The sequence below is a fragment of the Sceloporus occidentalis genome, unplaced genomic scaffold, assembly GCF_023333645.1.
Source record: "Sceloporus occidentalis isolate IW3139 unplaced genomic scaffold, rSceOcc1.0.p SCAF_2, whole genome shotgun sequence".
NCBI lineage: Eukaryota > Metazoa > Chordata > Lepidosauria > Squamata > Phrynosomatidae > Sceloporus > Sceloporus occidentalis.
Genome location: NW_028316982.1, coordinates 16,040,551 through 16,066,841, shown reverse-complemented (window position 1 = coordinate 16,066,841; position 26,291 = coordinate 16,040,551). Strand labels below are relative to the sequence as shown.

Here is a 26,291-nt window from a genome sequence, read left to right as displayed (position 1 = left end):
TGTTAAAAATAACAAGATTACTGCCTAGCTCTGCCCTTTTCCTTTGGGTTAACATCCTGTTTCTGCCTTCCTTTGCCTTTCATTGGGCTATAATCAAGCATGTGTGCTTGTATAACATAACAAATATGTGGGCCCTTTAAATTATAGTATACAACATATGTTACTTAATAGTACATACCACCAACTGCAGTATGTGAAATTGCAGATTATGCTGTACATAGTGTTGAAAGTTATGCATTCCCATCCCGCACAGGGATTTTGTTCTATAGAAAGTTCTAAAAAACCTTAGAGCTTGAGTTAAAGCTCCGATCTTTTCAACATAAGTTAACAAGTGTACATCGTATTCACTGGTTTCTTTTTCTGTAAGTAAAACATATTGAAAAGATTTCATTCCAAGAAAAAATAGTTGAAACAATGGTACCATTGTTGATTTTCTTGTGTGCCTTCAAGTCATTTTTGACTTATGGTGGCTCTAAAGCAAATATGTCATTGGGTTTGGTGAACAAGATTTATTGAGAGGGAGTTTGCTGTTGCCTTCCTCTGAGGCTGAAAGAGTGTGACTTCCCCAATCTCTCAGTGAGTTTTTGTGACTGAGAGGTGATTTTATTCCTGGTGTCCAAGACATCTAACCCATCACTCAAATAACTATATCATGCTCTTACAAAACACAAATTGCTGTTGTATGCCTTGAAGCCCTTTCCAACATATGACAACTCTAAGGTAAGACTTATCATGCAGTTGTCTGAGGCGGAGGGTGTGTGACTCGATAAAGGTCACCCAGTGTGTTTCCATGGCCAAGCAGGAAACTGAACCCTGATCTCCAGAATCATAGTCCAAAACTCAAACCACTGCACCACACTGACTCTCCTCCTCCTGGAAAAAAAAACCACCACCAAAATAACAGACACTTTCTTGAGCTTTTACTTATCAAAATACAGACTATTGTGAAGTAAAAGATAATGTACAGCTGGCAGTAAAGCAACATGAACAAATGGAAGGTAGAATCTTGGAGCACTTGTTGATAAGAGAATACACTGCTCAGTATTTTCCTCTTTGAAATGTTGGTTATGTTCCCAGTTTGGTGGATCTTCATGCCCAGTGCACATAACATTCTATTACCTCAGGTTCAAAATGAATTTACATTGTATTCTGTGAATACACAATCTGAAACATTTATTTAGGCAGCTATGCTCACTTCTACCAACCTAACTCATCATGATCTTTTAAAAAAATTGCTTGGAATCCACTGCTAAAAGGACATCATCTTTTTTTAATTATTACCTACTTTCTTTCACTCTCAAGGACTTCAATTGTTAGGTTGCATCCATTCATTCCACAACTTTTCATCAGGAACCAAGACCCTATTCAGCAACAACAAAGAGCCAAATCACACAATTTAACTCCAAAAAGGAGGGGAAATGGCCATTAGCATTGAGCATAACCCCCACAGTTCACTTAGTGATGCAACCTAATCAGTTTCCTGATTCAACAAGATGAGGGATGATGAGGTATAATGGAAAGGGACAAAGCACACCACCAAGGGGAGGGGGAGATGAAGTTCAGGCCTTTTATGATCAGTGGCTATGTTTATTTCACTTCTTTGCCACTTCTGTAAGAAAAAAAGAAAAATCTAGAAAAAGCTCCCACCACTTTTCAGATATAGAAAGAGTCATACCCAAGGTCCATGCTAATGCCACAGCCTCAGGAAGGAGAGAAAAAAAGTCACTTGGACTTGATTGTGTCATTAGTCTTTCTTCTTCTTCTTCTTCTTCTTTTTTTTTTTTTTTTTTTTTTTTTTTGAGGTTCTGATATATTCACTGTAGTCTTTTATGGAATAGAAATAGGGGCTGGGATCTTGCATTAAACACATGGTCAAGATGTTATAGCAACTTCTTAACTCCCCCCACGACCCCTGAAACCCTCCTTTAAAACCAGTCAGCCCACCAGAAGGCTTGGTGGTCTTTGATGCTGCTGCGTATGGCTCTGCAGGATGATGTGAGAAATCTCCTCCCACCAGCATGTGAAGCTGCAATGAAGTATTGGGACAGGTCTCTATAGGGGGCCCTGAATCTGCTCTTTGCAGTATCACTTACTGGTGGAAGGGGTTTTGGTCATATTATCCAGCAGCACCCCACTCAGCAGCAGGGAGAAATGTAAGACAGAACAAAGGAAATGCAAACACATAGGTTGGGTGGCACCTGGCCTGACAGCAATGCCTATAAAAGGGATCTAGGAGTCTTAGCAGAACACAAGCTGGACATGAATCAGCAGCGTGATGCAGCAGCTAGATAAGCCAATGTGATTCTAGGCTGCATCAATAGGAGTATAGTGTTTAGCTTGAGGGAAGTAATAGTACCACTTTATTCTGCTTCAGTTAGACATAATCTTGAATGCTGTGTCCAGTTCTGGGCAGCACAATTCAAGAAAGATGTCAACAAACTGGATTGTGTCCCGAGGAGGATAACCAAAATGGCGAAAGGTCTGGAAACGGTGCCCTGTGAGAAGTGGATTAGGGAGCTGGGTATGTTTAGTCTGGGAAAGAGAAAGTTAAGAGATGGCATGATAACCATATTTGAACAGATGTGATCCTGAGGATGGAGCAAGCTTGTTTTCTGCTTCTCCAGAGACTAGGATACAGTGCAATGGATTCAAGCTACAGAAAGAGAGATTCCACATTAGGAAAAACTTCCTGATGGTAAGAGCTGTTCAACAGTGGAATACACTGTCTCAGAGAGTGGTGGAGTTTCCTTCTTTGGAGGTTTTTAAGCCTCCATCTGATGGCAATCTGATGGGACTACTTTGATTGTGTCTTCCTGCATGGCAGGGGGGTTGGTTATCTACTCACCTTGGTCATCTAAATATATGGTTATCTACTCACCTTGGCTTTGGACAATATTCTTCCTACTGCCCTGTGCCCTAACAAACATAGTTAAAACTGAATTTGTCATCTCATCTCACACCCACACCATGTTTTGCATTCCTATGGACATTCTCACACAGAGACTGCTATATAGGTTTATCCCTGGACTTTCCACTTCACCCCATGAATCTGAAGAAGTAGGCTCAAGTCTACAAAAGCTCATGCTACCAACTTCTCTCTTGTAATTAGTCAAAAACCTGATATTAGACCCCTTTGCATACTCTCAGAAAGATGGCAAGCAGGCAAAGGGGAATGACCTATCATAGAGAACAGAACTGCAAAATCCTCTTGTTGCTTTGTTTTATCCATAAATGTGACCTGATATGTGGCATATGGACTTTTCTGGATGAAAATATGGATGCTGTTGGTCTAATTATCTTGCTACTCTATTTGTTCTTATCTTTGGTTAAGCTGTCTGTTGGAGTGCAGACTGTGTAGAACATAGGTGGTATTCCCACTGGATGTTCTTCCCAAGATCCAAGGCTTGTTGCAGAGATGCATCATAATATGAAACATTTTTGACCATGTGAACCAACCACAAAGACAAGGCCTGGAAAAGGAAATCAATTGTAACTTTCTCAGGCCCATCAGCTCTGCTGTACTGGATAGTTCCCCACCATGACTTTTGTGATTAACTGGCCACATTGTACTGTACTTTATTTGTAAGCAGGCAAGTGTTTCCTCTCTTTCCAGTGAAAAAACCAACCATTCACTCAAATGCCTATGATATATGGAAGACTAATAATACCCAACAGACACACACATATATATACTGTACTGTCTTTGAACTGGTTCATATCATATTTTCCTCCCTGCTTTTAATAGCCATAGTCAAATGGTTATACAGTCTGTGAAACAATGGAAGCAAGAAATGTGCATGGAGGCAGGGCAAAACCTTTCTTGTTATCTACTGAACTATGATGTTTCATTTGCTGTTCTGAAAGGAGGAAAAAAACTGTCAGGTTTTTTTTTTTTAAAGAAAAAGGACTGTCTTTGGTGAACCATGGGGGAGAAATACCATCTGACAGGAATTGTCAACTTCTACTGCACTAGATAATTAAGCAAGCAGTGAGACAGTCAGTTAGCTTTGCACTTTGAATCATTATGAAGAAAGTGGGGGGAGTAAAGATCAAGGGTTAAGGAGGCTTTAAATAAAATGCTTTAAATAAAAGGAGAATAGAAGGTCTAGCAACTGAAGCCAGTGGAGAATGCTGTACCAATGTGGTCTTAGATTTTGTCTGGGTTACCTCTAATCTCAAGCTAGGCCCATAAAAAATAGAACTGCATTCTGGCTTTTTGATGTTTGTAGGGTTGGCTGAAAGCCAGGAATATGCATTGTCTGTTGAAACAAAGAAGGTGCCAATCTTTCCAAGGCCGAGCTGTAACTGGGTGGGAGAGAAGCAAAATGGACCACTCAAATAACAATTCTGCCCCCTCCCCCACGCCCATGAACTTCTCCTTCATTCCCTAGGATTCTAGCATTGTAATAATGTAAAACTTCTATTGAGGATTAAAAAAAAATTCTACATCCAAAGAAAAGGGCCAGGGAATGTTACCAGGAAAATATGGACACAAGAATTATAAGAGTTGTAGATGTGGAATAGATTTCAATCTCTCGCTGTCTGCAATACTAGAAATTTGGGGACCAACGAAACATTTCATCAAGGAGCAAACAGTGACCTTACCCCCACAACTGCCCTGATTCACTGTCCCACAGAAAGCATCCTATCCTGATTTAACACAAAAATGAGCAAATATGCATTACCTATCAACTTTGGCCAGCATAGCTGTTAATGAAGAATTACAGGAATGACAATTCAAATAATATCTGGAGAGTCACACTTGCCTCCCTAGTCTATGACAATTGTAGACAAACTTTGGACTTGTAAATAGGCATGTAGCTGAAATTCAGGAGGCCCTAATTTTTGTACAAGTAAAGTGAAATGGAATTATAGACCGATAGACAGAATTTCTGAATTTTGCTATCTGGTTCATTTTTTAAAATAATCCATAAAATGGCATATATTTAATACATTTAGTATTGTATATTAAATTGCATTCCCAGGAGAAAATGTGCACAAAAATCATTATAATGGTTGGAAATCATGCATAGAGTGAATGCAGAGAAGAAAAGATGGATATCACTTTCATGCTTTCATGGGTACAAACAACAAGAGAAAGGGTATAGGGTGGGAAAGAATACTCAATAATGTTCTTGTCCCTATTGAGAGAGGATATCTCAGCACATCAGCATACCCTGTTGGGGAAATGGTTATGTGTTGCATTTTTTTCAGACCTTGGTTTTGTTTTGTTTTGTTTTGGGGCAAAATAATTCACAAAACAGCCTTTTCATGTCCTGCTGGTGCTAAACAATCAACAAAGTCTGTTGTCTTTGTTGATATTTGGGTGATGAACCTTGCCTGTGATTCCAGTCTGATGGCAAATGGATGAAGACGTCATTTCTCTCTCCAACACAGGAACAAAGCAAAGCTCCAAACACAAGCTTTTGGCTTGCTTGGAAGAATGCCTGGAGAAACACCTGCTAGATCAAAGAATCACTCTCCAGCAGTTCACTCCTAAGAGGGCTTTATTACTTTGTTTCAAATAACACAAGCTAATCACCACCATACAAAAATTCTTACCAACCAACACACCACACTATCTCAAACTCCCACAATCCCACAGCACAGTGTTTTTGCTTATATATATATAGAATTACCATGAGGCGACCACTAAGCCCAGCCTCTTCATATACAAGTTGCTATGCACCATAGACACCAATCCCTCTTCTGACCGAAGGCATAGCATATATACATTTAGTTCTGCTCAGTTGACCTTGAGCATCCGGCTGCTGCTCTGGTCTCCAGCTCTAGCCAATTTAGGCTTCTGCAACCATTGCCACATCTGAACATTTTCACCTTCAATACATTAACAGTCTTCATGCTCTGATTCTGAGTATCCCAGAAGCCTTTCGATTACTGATCCAGGAGGCAGAGTAGATGGATCTTAATTTTTTTTTTCCCATCAGGGCAAGTCTTATGGGATTTTCTTGGGCTTTTTGGAAGCCAATTAGGCAAAGTGAATAGTTTTGACCCTCTTGCTAGAGGCAGAAACAGTGACTTTCATTCAACATTACACTGTGGCATAATCCAGTCTTCTTCTTTTTATTGTTTGGAGACTCCTATATAACAGTGGTGAACAAACTGTGGCCCTGGGGCTATGTTTGTCACCCTGAGCCCCACTAACTCCCCAGGTTGTCCTCTGCCTGGGCAGAAAAGAAAAGAAAAGTGGTATGAAAAGGTAAGTTGTTCCTCCTACTAGCTTACAAGAGCAGCAATTCATGATCTTTTCAATAGTGGCACTGATTAACATCAGAAAGTGAAACAACAGAGAGAGCTGATCCCAACCAGAAGTAGACTTCTACCTACTTCCTGCTTGGTTTGGTTGACAATTTGGCAGTCTGTGGAACCCTTGGATGGTCTCAGTATCAGAAAATTGGTGCCCCATTGCCGCTGCCCACCCTGCTGTATGGGATTGTTGACTGAATGGTGTTGTATGTATGCCCTTTTCTAGTAAAAGGAATTATTTTTATTATATGTGAAGCAGTGAAGAGTATAATTGGAGAAAGGTCTTTATGGATCAATGCCACCACAGTATTTCAGATTTCTGGTGCTTTCCCCATGAAGGCTCTGTTTATGTAAGCTTGTTGAGCTGAGGGGCAAGTCACATGTTTGCACAGGGCTGGTCATTGATAGAGATTTATCTTTTAAATGGAGAAGCTGTGGATTAATAGAAGTGCTTTGTGTAAATGTCAGTTACTGGCTTTTTGATGGATCAGGCTGTGTACTTTTTTGTGTTAGAATAGAATTAAGATATTGCTTATCATCTGTCTTATGTGTCTTTTCCCTGGAAAGAAAAAAGTGTAAGAGGCAGATATTGCAAAAAGAGCCATAGCTTCTGGTACCATAGGGGCTTGACAAGACGGGAATGAATAACAGTATATTTATGGTTTTTCTTCCCATTCCAACATGCTGTCACTTTTGTCCTAAATAAAGATCAGTTCATTTGCAACACACATGCAAACTCCCCTACTGTTATTTCCTGAACAATTAGACTTGAAGAAAAGCTAAACTGAAAAAATGTCAATTCAAATTTGGATTGAGTGAAAGGGGGATAATAATAATTTAAAATACAAAGACTAGTAGTATTTGGAAAGCAGGGAAAACAATCACACAAATATATTTCACTCCAGGTTGACAGGGGTTGATGAAATTTCTGCCCATAAGGCACTGTTATAGAAAAACAATAGCTCTATGGTTGTATGGAAATGTTTTCAGCAGTCTCTTCCGGCTTCAGTCAGACAGAAATCCATATGAAGAAATGTCCTATGATAATAGTTTTGAGACTCTGGGAGCCTACAGGGCCCACACAGGTTTTAAGATACAGTGAATTCACACATGCATTTTCATCTCATACATTATTGGATAATCATAGATCAAATGCTTCTGGTACAACTTGCAACATACAACCTATCCCCTCAACCTCACTGTTTTTTAAAATGTTTGTAATTTATACATACATATACAAGCTATCAAACATGCAGGGGGTGATAGCCACACAATCTTGACCCAGGTTCAAAACAATCCAATAAAATCATTCTTCTGGATACAATTTGTGGCAGACTCCCATAACCTGGCATTTAAGGGTTTGCTTTTTAATAGGAACAGGAAGTTTTTGGGCCCTGTGATTTCCATGATTCCCAACCATTGGCAATGCTAGTGGGAACTTACAGCCAAGGCCTGTAGATTCTTTCTCTACAATATTGCTAAAATCCGTCCGTTTCTTTCAGCCTCTACTGCCAAGACTCTGGTCCACGCTCTAGTCATCTCACGACTAGACTATTGTAAACTCCTTCTGGCAGGGCTTCCTCTCTCTCACCTCCATCTTTTAATTTCTGTCCAGCATTCAGCTGCACGCATTATTACATCTGCCCACCACTCTGACCATAGCTCTCCTTTATTATCATCCCTTCACTGACTCCCATTCCCCTTCTGTATTCAGTATAAGCTCCTGTTGCTGACATTTAAAGCCCTCCATGGGCTGGCCCCTTCTTATTTATCAGACTTTCTTTCTCCTCACTTCCCGCTCAGGCCCTCCATTCTGCTAGTCAAGGTCTGCTGTGTCAGCCCAGGATTTTCTCTGCCTCATCCCTGATTTGTCCCTTTTCACTTGCTGCCCATCACTCCTGGAACCTCCTTCCCCCATGAACACGAGTCATCACTTCTTTAATCAGTTTCAAAACTGAGTTGAAGACCATCTTGTTCAGAGAAGCATTCCCAGGCACAACGTGACTATTATTTGCTATTTGATGCTTTTAATTTGTTGTCTGTTTTATTGAACCCTTTCCTGTATTGTTATGTATTATTTATATGTATATGCTATTATTTCTTAGATTGTATGCCATGGGCAGGTTTACTCTTATCTATTTTATTGTTTGCATGTACAGCACTGTGCAAATATAGAGTGCTATATTAATAATGATGATGATGATGATGATGATGATGATGATGATGATGACGACAACAACAACAGAGTGCTATGTTTCCTAATCATAGTTTTGCAAAATAAGGAATAATATTGTTTGTTTTAAAGGCTGTGTTGTCAAATCAAATATCAACAAACTGAATTAACTTAGACTCATTTTCAGGATTAGAAATAGATGAACAGACAGGTCAAAATGATGTTGATTTGGGTCACTTTGGAAGTATACTGTTTAAATGACACATGCATCTTAAGAGGCCAGAAGCTGTGTCAAAGCTGCGCTCCAGTCCTTAGAACTGGAGCATGATTTTGGCATGGCTTCCAACCTCTTAAGACACATGTGTCATTTGAACAGTATACCTTCAAAGTGACCCAAAGCAGTTTTATTTTAGCATGTTAATTTAGCCTCAGTCCATTTCTGGTCCATGCCACTTTGGCCAGCCTTCGTTTCTTCCTCTGAAATATTTACAGTCCACCCTTGGCTTACGCAGGGGATCCGTTCTGGACACACACACCCTGTGTAAGCCAAATACCGCACATGCTCAAGCCCCATTTAAGTGAATGGGGCGCATGCATGTGGCGGTGCAGCGGGGTGCACACTCCATTCATCCAAATGGTATGTGCCACCCCTTGCGCCTGGTGTGGCTTTCAGCATATGCTGAAAGCCACATATAGCACATCCGCGTATGACATGGGCTCACTGTATAATGGCTTGGTTGATAGGTAAAATAGCAAAAATTATAGAATGAACTTTTATGTTACATTTGTTGATGGTGATTTTCATTTGTTGGTTTCTGGTGTAACCATTCACTAGTTATGCACTTTTTTGTCATCTTTGTTTTACTGCCAATTTTATGTTGTGTTGACCAAAAAACCCCCCACAACAACTCAGTTTTCTTTGATAATGAGTGTTTAGCCTTAAAATTAATAGAATACCGATTGTGCCATGATCAAGCCCTAACTCCCAAAGGTTTCACTCCAGTTCCAATCCTCTTGTCTATAGATTCCAGCCTATATTTATATTTATATTTATATTTATATTTATATTTATATTTATATTTATATTTATATTTATATTTATATTTATATTTATAGTTATTTATTTGTGTCCCGCTCTTTTCCCAGGACTGGGACTCATTTGCTTATAGGGAGGTGTCAAGTTCTTTGCTAGGAACTCCCAGTGCTCTGAGTGGCCATTGTCTGTTGAAGAAATGTTAGACTATGTCTATGGATTTTAAAGGCTTCCTGGTAACTGAACTGTACCTATTGCTCTGGTAATTGGGACTCTTCAACAGGTTACGGAGCACTGATGGGCTTACAAGTCCATGGCTTGGTGTCCAATTTTGATATCCCAGCTTGATTCTTGGCTCCCATTCAACAGGTGCCTCTAGCTCAGTTCTTCTGAATCCTGGTTATACCTCTGATTCTAGTCATGCCTTTTCCACTAGGTTGTGCCATGATGTCATGTACCATACTACCTGAACTCTTTCCTTCAGATTCTTTGTCTGTTTTATAAGGTAACAAGTTACTTTTAAAAAAAGATTCTTTTACAGCAAATAATTCCTCAGCCCATGCTAGTGATGTGGGTTCAGCCACCCCATGACCTCCATTAATGCCTATTTTGTATCAAAATGCTTGCTACCTGTGAGTGTACATTTTCCGTCAATAAAAGTAATCTCCCTCCACCTTTGGTGTCTGTCACATTACGGAGATGGCAAGCAATCCTAGCATTATGACTGTTGTGAGCTGATGAGCTGTATGGACAAATTGTTTTATCCTCTCCAGTTCCTTTATTATCATGCACAATGGCAGTCAGATTGCTGGAGCTTTCTGGGAGACATTTTCAGTGAACGAAAATCTATTGATGCTCCTCTGTGGAGAGGTTAAACAAATGGTTTTCAAGCTTTTTTCTTCTGTTCAAGGGACAGGTTCCATGTAACATATGGCTAAAGGAATCTCAAAGTACAGTGAAGGATTGTGGGGAATGTTGTAAGACGTGTGTGTGTGTGTGTGTGTGTGTGTGTGGTGCTTCTTATGGAAATTTGTTCACATTTTCAACACATTTTTCATTATGTTTTGCAGTTTACTTAACTTACTTTTTAAAAATTAACTGGAGCTATTTTGAGCAGTTTTTTCAATGGTGTTTCAGCCATTTGCAATTTATTGCAATGGTGTTTTAGCCATTAGCCAGTTTTAGCCATTTGCAATTTAAAGTGTGTACATGGTTTTTGTGCCCATTTCATTTCTCCATAATTCCCTGACAACCTTGCAAATGGATGAATTCTCAATGAAGGAAATATCTCACAAATGGTCTCAAGAGATATGAGAAGGCTACTTCATTGAATCTTCTGAATCAAATGATATTCTCTTCCATCCCTACTGTGAATAGATTTATGGGTTCCAAAGAACTAGCAGAGACCTAATGAGCATAATGGGTTCCTCACTGAAAATGGCAAATGGCAAACTGTAGCTGATGTAAATTCCATTGCTTCCAGTGGTGCCTATTTCAAGCTACCCATGGCTAGATTGCGACCCAAAGGATATAACAAATGCTTGTAAACTTGAAGAAGAATGTTCTCTTAAGTCTCTGAGCTATTTGCAAACATGAGAGATGAGCATTATATAAAGACCAATCACGCCGAAGACAGTTGCTTAGAAATAAGTTCCAGTTAGTCTAATGGGATATAGTTCCTGTTAAAAAGGCTTATGTTCACATCCTTAATCTTGCTGGCAAAACTTTCAAAGCACTTGTATGCTAGATTACATTTTTCCCCAAGACTAATTAAAAACGCTTAATACCTGCTGATTTGTTTTAATAAAGCTGAGGGTACAACTCCTATCTGGATTTTAATATTCTATGAAGAAATTGTGAGTCAAAGAAGAAATGTGCTTTCTTTTCTTTAATTCAATCAAATATATTGTCAGTAAAAATTCAATGCCATATTCATTTAATTACAGAGGAGAACATATCCTTCATTCTGCAATGAAAGAAGTAATTTCGTAATTGTACTCTTCATTTGAAATTGCCTCCCTTGATAACACAAGAGCTAGCTTGTGGGAAGGACCTCCATCTTATTTGTATGAGATAAGTTTCCTTCCATTATTTATTCTATTAACGCTTCCAGTACCTAGGGGAATGTGAATCTTCAAGCAGCAGCAATTGTGTTAATCAAACGACTTTGTGCGTTTTGGGACTGTCCAAGTTTGTGTCATTGCATTAAAGGGCACAGCCGATGAAATCACTGGCTTGTAATGTACTAGTGATTGGATTAACTTGTCTATTTTGTGCAGGCTGTTTGAGGACTTATTGGAGATAAAGTGGAAAAGATTAAATCCAAAGAGTTGACCTTTGACTAGTTTTCCTCTTGAAAAGAGCTCACAAGTCTTTAACATAAGCTTGCTGCACTTGAAATGTGTGGATACACTTTATTTGAAATTAAAATAGACCACAGATGGCGAATGTCATTCTCTTTTGTTTAAAACTAGGCACAGACCATTGGGTTTTCCCAACTAGATAGTTGGATAGATCCATCTATGTGCATCTGAGCACATGAGGATGTAACTTGTTGATTATTTGGTCCTTGCATGGAAGGATGACTGTAGTTTTCTTCCTGCTGTAGGTGAAAAATGAGTATTTATCTTCAGTATTCCTCCAGTATATGGGCATATTTGAAGTGTTGTAGAGGCGTTATTCTGCATATAAATTTTGCATCCTTTCCTGAGGAAAGCAGATTTGGCTAGTGTTTCACTCTTTACTTACCTCTCAGTTAGACTACTGTAATGCACTATACATGGGACTTCTCTTGAAAAGGGTTCTGAAGCTGCAGCTAGTTTAAAATGCAACAGCTAAACTGGTGTCAGGTGTGCATCTTATAAACCATATAACACTAATCCTGCAAGAATTACATTGGGCTCCAATTTACTTCCAAGCTCAGTTTAAGATGCTGTGACTTACAAAGCCCCAAATGGCTTGTGCCAAGTTATCTGAAAGACTATCTCCTGCCATATGCACCTGTCAGAAATTTGAGAGCTTTGTGAAAGGCTGGTGGGTACACGTAACAGAGCTTTGTCTATAGCAGTGCCTCAACTGTGGGACTCCTCACTGAAGGAGGTTGGGTTGGCCACATCTCTTTTAAGCTTCCAGTGGGCAGCCAAAACAGTGCTGTTCCACACAGCATTCAGTGTTTGAAATTGTTGCTTAAATGGTTTTCAAACTGGATTCTAGGATTGTTTTTAGACTCCTTTTAGTAGTTTTAAAGAGTTTTTTTAATGTGTTTTTATTTTATTTTTTGTATTATTTTATTTTTTATATATTGTTGGTTTTTATTGGTTCATCACTTTGCAAGCCCTTGTGGGCTGGGAGGTGATACAGAAATGCTATAAAACAAACAAACTAACAAGTCCCATTCTGGTAGTTTGTATATGTAACTAGACTATGAACATAAATAGGTTCACCCTGGATTCCGCAGAAGCTGAGAGGAAAAAGTAAATACAATCACTTAATATGATAGTTGTGCAAAATGCAAACAACCACCATCACTTTTGAAAATCTCTCATATCAAACTGGTCCTTTCACTGCAGAATGATTCGAGATAAAAAAAAGGGGGGTAGAAACTAATATGTGGGAAATAGGCCCATGTCAGATTCTGACATGCTATAGTTACCATTAGTGATAGTGTCAATATTGTGTCAATTGTAGTATACAAATGAAAACAGAGCATTTCCACATTTTAAATTTAAAAATAAAAGTGATATCAGCAGTACACAATAGGTAGGCAGCTGTTGAAAGTCATGCTTACAAGATATTGATAGATTCAAATATCAGACATCTCAGATGATCCAGGTGGTCCTTCAGCCACTGAAGTCCTATGATACAATACTTTGATAATACTGTTTCTAATGGAGAAAACAAATAATATTAGCAAGTCTCTTCCTTTTGCAATAATGTCTTCAAAATCTAAATTGTTCAGGATTTATTCTACACATTTTGTGCAGAAAACATTTTCTGCACAAGGAACAGCATTTTCTATCCAGAAATTATTTCTGCACAGAAATGTTTCTATCTATGAAGTTTTCTGCACAGAATAATTATATGTGAATTCTGGGATTTAAAATGTTTTAAATTTAATTTTACTTTAACATTACTTTTTGTCCAGTTATATTTTAGTAATATAATTGTGAACACTTTTATCTGTACTTTTTTAAAGTTGAGAGCTGTTTTGAGATTTGGGAGATAATCCATGGAAGTGAATAAAATGTCCTCACCCACACATGCTCTTCTCTGCTTATCTGACTCTGTTGTCCTTGCTTGGGTTCTAAGGCACATGTGCCCGATAGTCTTTTAATTTCTACACATCTCCCTTCTGAGAAATCATTGTGTCATATCTGACCAATGATTCTGCCTCTCTTTGGTGAAGTTGTTGTTTTGCCTCAGCTAGACTTTATGTGGAATGCATGAAGCCTTCAAACAGTGCTAAAGTTTTTGAAGGAGCAGCTATGATGTGATCATGATGTGGACTAACAACAGTTCTTCTGAAGTTCCAAATATTTTTCCACTCCCTTCTCTCTACATAAAGAATTAGACTTAATGAACCCTCTTGATTCTCTCTTATTCGGGGAAAAAAAAAAGCATTCTGTTAATCCAGTTTTCCCTTTGTTTCTTGTCAGAGATTTGATACAGTTGCATGGGAAAGAAGACAGAGACATTGCAATGAAACTTCTGGTTCAGTGGACATCCTTTGGCCTTGAAGATGTCCATCTTGTAAATTACTCTGTGCTGCTTGACCTACCAGGCTCTTCTCCAAATACAGTGTCTCTGAATAGCACTGGTGAATGCTTTTATCCTACTGGACAGCTATGTAACAAAGAGACCCCAAAGCTTCACAGTCAAGACCTTCTGTATTCCTACGCTGCTTACTCTGCCAAAGGAATTCTCACGGTAATGTGACCATTTGTCTCTGTCATTTTGGTAGAAAAAATGTAACAGAAAGAAAGAACTTCCCTCTGTACATTAACCAATGAAAGATGAACCATATGCTGGGCTCAAAACAAACTAAAGAGGTGTGGGTAAACATTTAAGATATAGCCTACTGTATGACTTAATTCTTGGCATGTTCCATCTCTATTATGCTTTAGATCTTCTTAACTGGAGGCTATGGCAACTTTATATTTCATGGTTATGCTCCATTTTGTTATGGATGTATGCAGAAGCAGTCAGTGTAATTTTGAACTCTAAGATTACAGTCTTAAATAGATGTTGCATGGAGTGCTGGTAACATCCTAAAGAGTCTTTAAAAGAGGGAATGTTTAGGGAGGATGAAATCAGAGTGAAGGTGGAGAATAAGGACACCCCTAGATTTTCTTGATGTGTGTCAACTATTACCATTTGTCCATGCTGGCTATCAGCAGCCTATATATAGACTTTAACCACTTTGGCATTGTTTGCATGGTCCAGGATGGCTCACTGCCCTCCCATCTATTTTGGCATCATCCTGTTTAGATGATGCATGGCCCAAACCCCACTTCTGGTGTGGGCACTCTGAACAATGTCTGGCATGTCCTTCCTCAGAATTTGGGCATAACAAGGTTAATAATTGCTTTGGATCTTCCAGGAAGATCCAGAACTCTCTATTTTTATGATGTCTGCATGGCCATCCCACTGGGCCACCCAGTGAGTCCCATACCATTGTGGGTTGTTAATTCTGGGGTCAGAATGATATGACCATTGCTCTACACCTTGTTCTGACCTCAGTAGAGAACAACCTGTGGCAGCAGCAGACACACTTAGCAGCCCAGTGGTATGCCTGTGCAGACAACCACTATGATGCAGAAATAGAGGCCAAGGCAATGGGGGCAGAATGGGGCAAATGCAGAGCCAGGTTACTGGATAACTGGCCCATAGGCCACCACCTACTATCTTCTCCAAGGTGAGGTGCTTTTCTCCTACCGAATGTCTTCACTAGGCAGATCTGTGGTGGGGGGGGAGGGGAGTGCAGACGGCACTGTGTGACACCCTAAGATGGGGTGACACCACTGCTCCTCAAACATCTGCTTTCTGGAAGAAATGGGCTGTGGCATTCACCTGTGTTCCTTTAAAATATTGAAGAGATGGTCTGACTGAGGTAAGGCTAAGTAGGACGAGAAAGGAGAGGCTCCAAGTTTAAAAATAAATTTAGAAATTTCAGTTTAAAATATCTATCATCTGTCTGTGTGTCTGTCTGTCTGTCTGTCTATCTATCTATCTATCTATCTATCTACTATGTACATGCAAATGTATTGAGGCTGTGCATATGATATTGTAATTTAAAGGTATACTTTTCATTTTGCTACTTCTTTTAATTTTGCTACTTGTCACAACTATTAGCATTAGAATCAGAGGAATTATGATTAATTAGTAATATTAATACAGAATATTTTGCTAAAGATTCTACATGGTGTGAGATGGGAGGAGGTCAATGGGGGACTGACACCATGAGTACCCAGACTGAGTGATGCCAACTGTAGTGACACCACTGTTCCTACCTATTTGAAAGGGAGGAGTTGGCAGAGATCTGGCTGAAAATTTTATCCTACAATGATTACCAAACCCTCATTAAGTTTTGTGTGTATTTATGATAAATACATATAAGATGTATTGGGTGAACAACATTGTGACCACCTGTCTGCAAGAGAGGGTCTAGGTAGACCGTGGGAGTACCCAGAGCAAGCACATGCTATTTATGCTACACCAAGCTAGTTGCCAGATTCCCAAATTTTAAAGTTTAAGGACCAGCTGCATAAGATAGTGACAATTCTATTTTCCCAGACATGACAAGCATACCAACCAACACTTCACAGAGGAAAACTAGGAAATGTGCAGCCAAGGGACATCCAAGTGTAGTCAAGATGGAAAAATATATTAATGATAAAAATAAACAAGCTACAAGAAGGTGCAGCCATTTCCTTTTGCCTGAGTCTACTGGGAAAGGCAAGATTTCACTCCCCCTTTTTTCTCTCCTCTGCTGAGCTAAATGAGTGTGAATTACTTTTCCATTTTGAGTTCAGCTTACAGCAATTGAAGTAAGCTGAGGACAGAAGAGGGAAGTGGGAGGAGGAAAAAGCAACCTGTGACATCTTAAAAAGAGCTTCTCTGCCATCAGAATTCACCTTGAAATTTTGCTTTAATTGAAATGTAGAGCTTGCAAAAGAATGTAGAAAATAGAAGGAAGGCTGGTGATAAAACACTGTTAGATATAATGCATGCCTGTGTTGACTATGGGCCTGGAACACACAGGAGCTTCTGTGATGTCATCATTTGCAATAATTAAATGTTTTTTTTCACCATGGCACATCTGTATCTGCTTCATAATTGTGCATACATGGCACTCCCTCCAACAGCTATTTAACATTTATTTAGTGCTAGTTGCAGATGAGAGCTTGGAAATGAGTAGTCCAAACCTAGAGGGTTTGTAACCTAGAGTTACTGATCTGGAACTGTATTCAGTAAGACTATGGTCCGGTACATACCTCCTTGAAGCGGCATGCTGCCGCTGATTCTAGGGTTCTGGAGTGTGCAGCAACTGCACACTCTGGAACCCTAGTTCGTGCCAGCAGCGTCATGACTGCGTGGCCCCGCCCACCCGGAGCATGCATCCATGATGCAAGCTGATGACATCATCCATCCACACCACAAAGAACCTGGTTTTTCCAGGTTCTTTTTGGGATGGAGGGACACCGCGCGATATGGCTGCTGCAGCATCCCTCCAGTGGAAAACTGGGCGCCTCCAGTCAGCCCTTTCGGGGCGGTCTGGAGAGCCCCAATGTAGCCTTACTGCAAAGATGCATAAATGCCATCCTAGCCCACATTAAGAGCCAGCATCTATATTGGCCAAAGGATGTGTATTAAGCTTTGATCTTGGTGCAAGGAGGCTAATGTTTCCACCTTCCTCCTTCCAGTGAGTGAGGCTGCAACAATCAGAAGTAGGACCCCATAGCAAGTCCCTTTTGGAGCTTCTCTCACTGGTTGGAGGGGTTAGAAATGCCATCCTCTTTATGCCAGATGAAAGCAGAACAAACCTCATCACCTAATCTAATGACTGGCTTTTAAGTGGAGCTGAGGTGGGGGCAGGCTAGGAGATGTTACTTAGTCACACAGAAGTTATTAAGCATCTAATGTAGAATATCAACTAATACAATAAAACATGTTGTTGTTAACTTCCTTTGAGTTGACCCATGGCAACCCTGTGGATGAGACATCTCCAAGACCTCTGTCTTCCACTGATCTGTTTAGGTTTTACAGACACATGCCAATGACCTCCCTAATTGAGTCTATCCATCTGGCAAGCAATCTTGCTCTCCTTCTACTTCCCTCTACTTTTCCTAGCATTATTATCTTTTCTAGTGAGTCGTTCCTTCTCATGATGTGGTTAAAGAACAACAGCCTCAATTTGATCATTTTGGCTTCTAGGGATATGTCAGGTTTGGTCTTTTCAATGACCCATTTGTTTATCTTTTTGGATGTCTGTGGTATCCTTAGCACTCATCTCCAGCACCACATCTCAAATTAGTTGATTTTTTAAATCTCTTTTACCAGAAAATGTAAGGAGAATGATAACTTTCAGCAAAAACAAGACCCTAAGACGACTTTCTTAACTATACATTTTTACATTTCATTCTGTTAACTCTCTACTGATATAAAATACTCCAAAGGATGTCATGCTCACTTGGAGTGTTAACTGAGATGACTAGTGATGTTTGGAGGTGCTTGGAATAATTGTTCTGGGTAAATAGTAAATGTGTTCTGTGTGGAGGACAGTAACCCCACCGTTGGAATCAGTGTGGGAATACAATATACATCTCTACACTCATTACCATTGTGTCTGCCTCCCTTGTATGGAGAGGTATCCAAAAATTAGTTTCCTTCACCCACTGCAACATCATGGGGTAGTCCTCAGAATTCAGCTTGAAATTTTGATTTGGCTGAAATAAAAACCTTGGAAAATTGGCTGTGGTGATTACAGCTCATAGGATCCCCCATTTTGGGTTGCAATCTCTGAAAATGGGGATCTGTGTAGTCCACAAGGAGAATTATAGGAGTGCCCCTTAGGAGATTTTGGAAACTGTAGTTTTTAAAAAAGTAAATTTCCCAAGATCTGTCAAAGTGTGTGATAGCTATTCTTTCGAAGTACAGAGTATTTGTAATGGATAACATCTGAAGTGTTATTACAAATAGCGCTGGTTATATGCCATTGATCCATCCCTTTTGCTGCTGTATTTTTCCTTCTTTTCCCTTCAACTACCAGTGAAAAGAGCTACTAATGACTTTCCAAAGTCTGGCTGCCAGACAAACTTCAGGAGTCCTTTGGTTCTGTAATATTATTTGTCGAGCAGCAGCTTTCTGCTTCTTTGAAAACCTGTCATGTCAATTCATCTTGTGGCCATTTTTGTATCTGGGTCTCCAATTTGTGCTTTCGAGTAACAGTTGGAGCAGCATTTCTGGTGTATGAAAACTTCTTTTGAAAACACACTTAGTACAACTGATGGATGGCCCACTTTTGCTACCTCTCTCTATTTCATTGTGTGCTGGAAAAGTGACAGAGTTTACCCCATTACAACGACAGGTAGGGTCAGTACATGATTTTGCAGAACATGACTGCAATGGGCATGCAGGGAATTTATCATATTTCTGATGGGATTAAAAAAAAAAACGCTTGGCATCTGGTGTTTGGGAGTAGAAAGTTGTGATCGTGCCAGTTATGAAAATCATTTCTCCTAGACATACCCTCTCTTCCTGCTGAATTTTCTACAGTATATCTTTCAGCTCTATCTTTCACCTAAGAAGGAAAAAGAAATTGGCATTACCTGAAATATTTTCCTAATTTATCCCATTTGTGGCATGAGAAATTCTTGGTTTCTCATCATTTGGGAGGGGAAAACCTACAAGCAGCAAATTTACTTTCTTTACTTTTTTGCTCTTTAAATGACATTCAAAACCAAAGCAAAAAATGGACTGTTTAAAACATAATGTGGGGGATGTAGTCCATGGAAGAGTCTGGAAAAAATTGTGCTTGGCCCTCACTCAGTTGTTCAAGAGAGCAGGATCAAGAAGAAATGAGGGAGATGTAAGGGTGCAGAGGAGTATCATGATATATGTATGTGTGGCCACCAGACTCCTGGAAATGTGTAAAGAAAAGAAAGTTGCTGTTTCTGTGTACCTTCAAGTCATTTCTGACTTAAGGTGTCTGCAAGGAGAACCTATCAAGGTTTTTTTTTTGGTAAGATTTCTTCAGAGATGGTTTATCATTGGCTTCCTATGAGGCTGAGCATGACTTGCCCAGTGTTCATATATAGCTAAGCAGGGATAAAGACCCTGATCTCCAAAGGTGTAATCCAACACTACACCACACAAGCTCTTTAAAAAGGAAACTATGGTGTGGTACAGACCGCCAAAATGCAGCGTACCAGCGCCAATTCTAGGGTTGGGACTGCGCGGTAACCGCAAGGTCCCTAACCCTAGAATGTGACCGTGCCCTCCTCATGGCGGCCTCCCATTCACACGGGGCCCACCATGGCACCAGCAGCACTCTTCGTCACGCACAGGAAATGGTGTCATAAGGCCCCCACCTCCTTGTTGCAGCGCCGCAAAGAAGATGCTGCTTGAGACAGCTCCTTTTCGGTACACACGTCATTCCTGCAGCAACCAAATGGCTGCAGGAACCATGCCGAGGAGAAAGGGGGCAGGTGTGGCTCCCATGGCTGTGGCTCCCGGGATATCCAGGGGCATGAAGTCTCAAGGACACCCCTTTTCTGGACCACAGAGAAGCAGCATTTTGCCGCTTCTCTGTGCTCTGGAAAAACTCCAGATTGGGGCCACAGGGCTGCTGGTGAAGTTGCCCTGCCCCCAACCTGGCACAGAAAGGGGTGGTTGCAGGCCACCTCTGAAGGGAGTCTGTACCATGCCTATATTTCGTTATGTGGCCCCATACAAACTTGCTAGAGTCCTAAAATCTTCAGGAGAAGGATTTCTCTTGCCCTGCCACCATCACAAGCTCTTTTAGTGAGGACACAAGAGTAGTTTTTTTTTATCTTGTCAGCTGTCTTTGGTCTCTTTCTGGGAGAAAGGTGGCATAAAAATGAAATAAACAAATAAATAGTTAAACCCCTTAGGATCTTTCAAAGGTGGTTTTCACTATCAACAGAGATGAAAAGATGTGGCATGCATTGCACTTCAAATGGTCACAAAACCAAACTGAGCTGTGAACACCGCATTTTAATGGTGGCAAACCAATGGCTACTTCTTCATTCCAAAATTGACATTTTATCAATAACTGGCTGCATGGTGATTGAAAATGTACCATCTACATGTATTGACTTTTTTGTTTTGAAATTAGTTTGCTCTTGGAGCTCAGAGGGATTTAATTACCTAAGGCTGCAATATTATTATCTGGAAAACATGCTTTTTGAGAAGATACTTAGGGAGCTGGGTATGTTTAGCCTGGACAAGAAAAGCTCAAGAGGTAATATGACAGCCCTGTTTAAATATTTGAGGTCGCATTGAGGACGGAGCCAGCTTTTTTTTTTTTTTTGCTGCAGCTCCTGAGAATAGGACCCAGAGCAATGGATTCAAACTACAGGAAAAGGAAAAGAGATTCCACCTCAACATTAGGAATAACCTCCTGTCAGTAAGAGCTGTTAACAATGGAACACACCAGCAGAGTGTGATGGAGTCTCCTTTTAAGGTTAAAAACATTAAGGTTAAAAGGCTGGATGGCCATCTGTCAAGAGTGTTTTGATTGTGTATTTCTGCATGGCAGGAGGTGGGATTGGATGTCCCTTGCGGTCTCTTCCAACTCTATGATTCTATTTAATTTTTATTGAATTTTACAACTATTTTTAAAACAAACAAATGTCAATGATCTTCAAAATGCTTTCACTCAAACTCATTCATACTAATTCAGTCATTAATTTCCAACATAACAGTACTTTGTAGACTGCCTATTATAATTGTCTTATCTCTCTATGGCGCGTTACAGACTGCCTAAAAGCGGCGGTCTGCTGGCACAGCCGGTTGCTGTGTCCAGGAACCACAGTGGCCAAACCACGCTATTCCTGGGTGCAGCCAAAAAGAAGCGCCAAAATGGCGCTTCTTTTTGCGCCCTGGAAGTGGCGCCACGAGGCGCTAGTCGCACACTCATGGCATCACTTCTGCCGCTCGATGTCCGGACGCTATGTGTCTGCGACATCAACATGGTGGCCCCCATGTGGAACAGGTGGCACCATTTTGTGCACGCTCCGTGCGTACTAGGGTTAGGGGTATCAGGAAGTGACGCCCCTTCCTAAACACTAACGTCCAAGATCACGTTAATATTTTTTACTTTATTTGTATCCTGGAATTTCTCCAACCACTGCACCACCAGGGCTCCAACTTTTATATAAAAGCCATTTGAGATGCAATCTGTAAAAATAAATCTCATTGAGTTCAATTAGATGTATTCCTTTATATGTTTGTTTAGTATTGTTATTTTTATCTGTAGCATTCTTGCCTTTATAAGAAATTGGTTCTTGACTTACTTGCGTTAAGGGGGAAACAAACTGACATGAAAGGGCTGCTTGAAGCCACACTTGCCCAGGATGTCTCAGGACTGTAGCACCCACATGCTGTGGTCCCAGGGGCATCCTCTGCCTTGGGCCCAAATTGGGGTGGAAAAACCCCACTCTTTTTTCAGCCAGGTTTCTGTGGCCCAGGCATTTTGAGGATGTCAGGAGCCCTGGTGGCTCAGTGGTTAAATGCCTGTACTGCAGCCATTCACTCAAAACCACAAGGTTGCGAGTTCAAGACCAGTAAAAGGGCCCAAGCTCGACTCAGGCTTGCATCCTTCCGTGGTCGCTAAAATGAGTACCCAGACTGTTGGGGGCAAATTAGCTTACTTGCTAATTAGCTTACTTGCTGTTCACCGCTATGATCTTTGGAATAGCCGTATATAAATAAAACAAATTATTATTATTATTATTATTATTATTATTATTATTATCTAATTGCCATGCCCCCATGCGATGGGGAAACCAGCTTTTTTGGTCCATCTGTTAGGGCCCTTAGTAATGGATAAGGGACATTGAGTAGCAGTTGGTGTCTGTAATGGTATATTAATTTATTGGAGTGGAACTTTGAGTAGTTTGATTGAGCCAAGAAAAACACAACAACAATAGAGCTAGTAGAAATCATATTTAGGCCAGAGGAGCTAAAAAGGGCATGGTCAGGGATGCTAGGAAACAACAGAGCAAGCATGGTGGTACCCAGCTACGTCTCCTGAAAACTAATGAAAAATCTTAGTTAATTTGTTTACTGTTCAAAGCCTATATTTGTTATTATTCATTGAATATAGTTGATTCCATTACATGTAAAGCTGGATTTTACTTGAGATACTTAAGAATTTTTTCAGTTCTACAGATTGTGTGTTAGAGCATAAGTACCCAGTTTGAGTGGATGAATCAAAGTGTTTAGTAGTTCCACAGTTTTAGGTGTAAGAGGATTTACCATTGCCTATCTAAAACAAATGTATGTGTGTTCTTTCTTTTTTTCCCCCCAGCAGCTGATAAAGGCAGTGCTCCTCTTTTGTTTTTTAAATAGCATTATTCCCCTCCCCACAAAAGGGAAGCATTTTATCTGTACATTGCTGCCAGGGATTCTGCTTTAATATTCAGAATGTATACAGCTCAGGATTATATTATTCTAACATCACTAGAAGTGAAAGTTAAAGCATCACAGAAATCCATTCCTTTCAGTGTGGTTGGCTTTGTTGCACAAAAGATATGTGCTCTACTAAAGTGCATTAACTCAGTCTATGCTACATGCCCTGAACACATTACTGACAGGATTAACACTTTCACATTTGCATTACAGTAATTTGAATAGACCTCATCCACCCTGAGGATTGTACAGTCATGTACAAGAAACACTATTTTCTAACACTTGCTAGAGAACTTACAGAAACACCAAGTGAATGCAAACAAGAATCTTTATTATGACATAAGCTTCCATGTAACATAAGTAACTACTCTGAGTTGTAAAGTAAATATCAGGTCAGATAAAAGCATAATGCAAAACAACAACAACAACAACAACAACAACAACAACATGCAGCATATTCCATCATCCCAATGCTTAAAATATGATGAATAAAATGGACCCTAGTTGACATGGATGATCTACAAAAATTCATCATTGATAATTACAATAATCAAAGAGTTCCCATATTTAGGATCAAATATTGACCAGAATAGAGACTGCAGTCAAGAAATCAGAAGAAGACTAGGACTGGGAAGGACAGCTATTGATCCTAAAGTGCAAAGTTATAACTCTGAAAACTAAAGTGGGGTAGTACAAGCCATTGTACCGTTGGCCCTTGGCATCCTTGTCTATGGATTGGAGCATCCATGCATGGCCCCACCCTGTTCTCCATAATGGTGGTGCATGCACACAGCCACACAGTACAATCACATGCATGTCATGCCACAATTGAGTATAATGGGACATGAGGTCCCATACTATTTGGCTTCGGCGGGAGGGTGGTGGTGGTGGCTGGAATGAAACCTCCATGGATACAAGGTGCCACCTATATTCCTCATCATAATATATCGATGTGAGAGCTGAGCAATGAAGACAGCTGATAGAAAAAAAAAACTCATTGGAGATGTGGTTCTGGGGGAAAGTGCTGGGGATTCCATGAATAGCCAAGAGGACAAACAAATGGGTTATAGAACATATTAGGCCTGAACTCTCACTGGAAGCTAAAATGCCTAAACTGAAACTGTTGTACTTTGGTCACATCGTGAGAAGACATGTTTCATTAGAAAAAGCAATGATGCTGGAAAAGGTAAAGGGCAGTAGAAATAGAGGAAGAGCACATGCTTATGCTTATGCTTAGAAGCAATCAGGGAGGCCAGAGGCCTGAGCCTGCAGGATCTAAGGAGGGCAGTTGAGGACAGGGCATCTTGGAAATGTCTTATCCATAAGATCACCATGAATCAGAGTTGAGTTGAGGACAGTTAACAACAGCAAAATTTCTAAATCTTGTGCTATATTGGTTAGTTTTTAAGGTGCTGTGAGACTCTTGCTGCCTCCTCCTCCTGCTCTTCATCATCATCATCTTTATTGGCTAGGATTCTACATGTGCTACCTGCTTGTAGACTCTAATTCGACCTCATGTACAAGTCAAGGGCCAAAATTATGGGTTTTGATAAGACCCGTGTATAAGTCAATGGTAAAATGCAACATAAGATGAAGCAAAGGAAAACGATGCCAAAGAATTTATAAAATTCTGGCAGGCATAACGGTTTGGGCTTACCCTAAAGGCTGGATGGATGAGGGGGGGGGGTTTCAGTGCTTCCAAGACACATTATGCTCTTGCCTTTTTTTACACTGACCCAGGATAAGTCGGCTCAGGTTTTTGGGGTCAATTTTTGACTAAAATGTCTAGACTTAGACATGAGTATATACAATATACCTTAGTTGCATAGCAAAATAACATCTGGCCTGACCCACCTAAATCCTGACATATCAGGCAGCAGCTCTTGTGAGTGTTACAGATCTGTTCTCCTGTCAGTTGGGTTGCAGCAGACTGATGCTCCCATCCCCCTCCTGCAAGTGACCTCTGGTACAACAGATAGAAGCAGGATATCTGTTGAAATTCCTCCTTGCACCAGAGATCAGTCATGAGAAGGAGTGGAAACATTAGTCTGCTATGTCCCAGTTGATGGCAGAACTCGCAGTTGCTGATGCCCAGTAAGTTATGACTTGGGAACTTTTACAATCCCCACATATTCCCCACATTATTAAAATTGTAGGGATCATGAATATGAATAATTTACAAATGCATGATCTTTCACAAACTTTCATTCAAAGACTGCTAGCTGAGGCCATAGCCTATATCTAATCTTTTAGCCTGTATATTACCTTATAAACTCTATTTGACCTCACATTAAAAAAAAGAAATTAATATGAACGTCTGGGCACACCAGAGGCGGTATCACCTAGGCCTAGTTTTATAGTCATAACTCTTCAAGCCATGAAAGGCCTGGGGATTGTAATGTAAAAAAAAAATCATATCCTTCAGAGCACTCGGTTGGATGCACAAGTAAGAGAAAGTGCCTTTCAGTCATTCTCTAAACCCTGAAAAGAGTACAAATAGGTCACCAAATTTTGCACTTGGTATATTTTTTTCCTAGTGCCCCCCCCCCCCCGCAAAAGGCACATCCTAGAAATGGCTCTGGTAAAAAAACAATGGAATGCAGGACATGCTATTTCAATAGTATTGTTATGCTGTCACACTGTATCTTTACGTAATCATGCTTAGACACTATAGTTTGTTTATATTGTGTATTAGAAAGGATATTTTAAAGAAGTAGTAGATGAACAATGTTCTTAATAATCAGCTGGGCAAGATGATAAGTGTGTGTTAATGTATTTTTTGCAATTTTTATTTTGGTTTTGTTTGCGTGCATATGTGTATGTGTGTGTGTGTGCGTTGTGTGTTAAAATTTCATTAGTGCAAAACACATTGTAGCTGGCATACTGTTAGTGACATAGCCAAGTCTATGTACAACTTGTACCTTTATATGTGTGTGTGTTTTGTTTGTTTGTTTGTTTTTTGGTCACTGCATAGGTTGGTATTGCATTCTGTCCTCTGCAACCACTGGTGTCCTCCCTGCAACTTTCCATTTTGCTGCTGCAGCACCCATCCACCTACACAACCATTCTGTAGCTGGAGGAGAGGAGAGGGAACAAAGAAGTCCCTGTCTTTGTCCTTGCAATCATTTGCAATCATTATTTATCTCTCATCTTCTATCATCTCCT

At 40.1% G+C, this 26,291-nt stretch overlaps 1 protein-coding gene across 1 annotated transcript in view; it reads left to right on the top strand.

The window, feature by feature from the left end:
- Positions 1–26,291, top strand: part of NAALADL2 (N-acetylated alpha-linked acidic dipeptidase like 2) — a 536,053-nt gene that overhangs the window by 78,774 nt on the left and 430,988 nt on the right. The window contains exon 2 of the mRNA XM_089507579.1: positions 14,129–14,399. Within this exon, the coding sequence (XP_089363705.1) occupies positions 14,129–14,399 (271 nt within the window). The remainder of the gene's footprint in view (positions 1–14,128; positions 14,400–26,291) is intronic.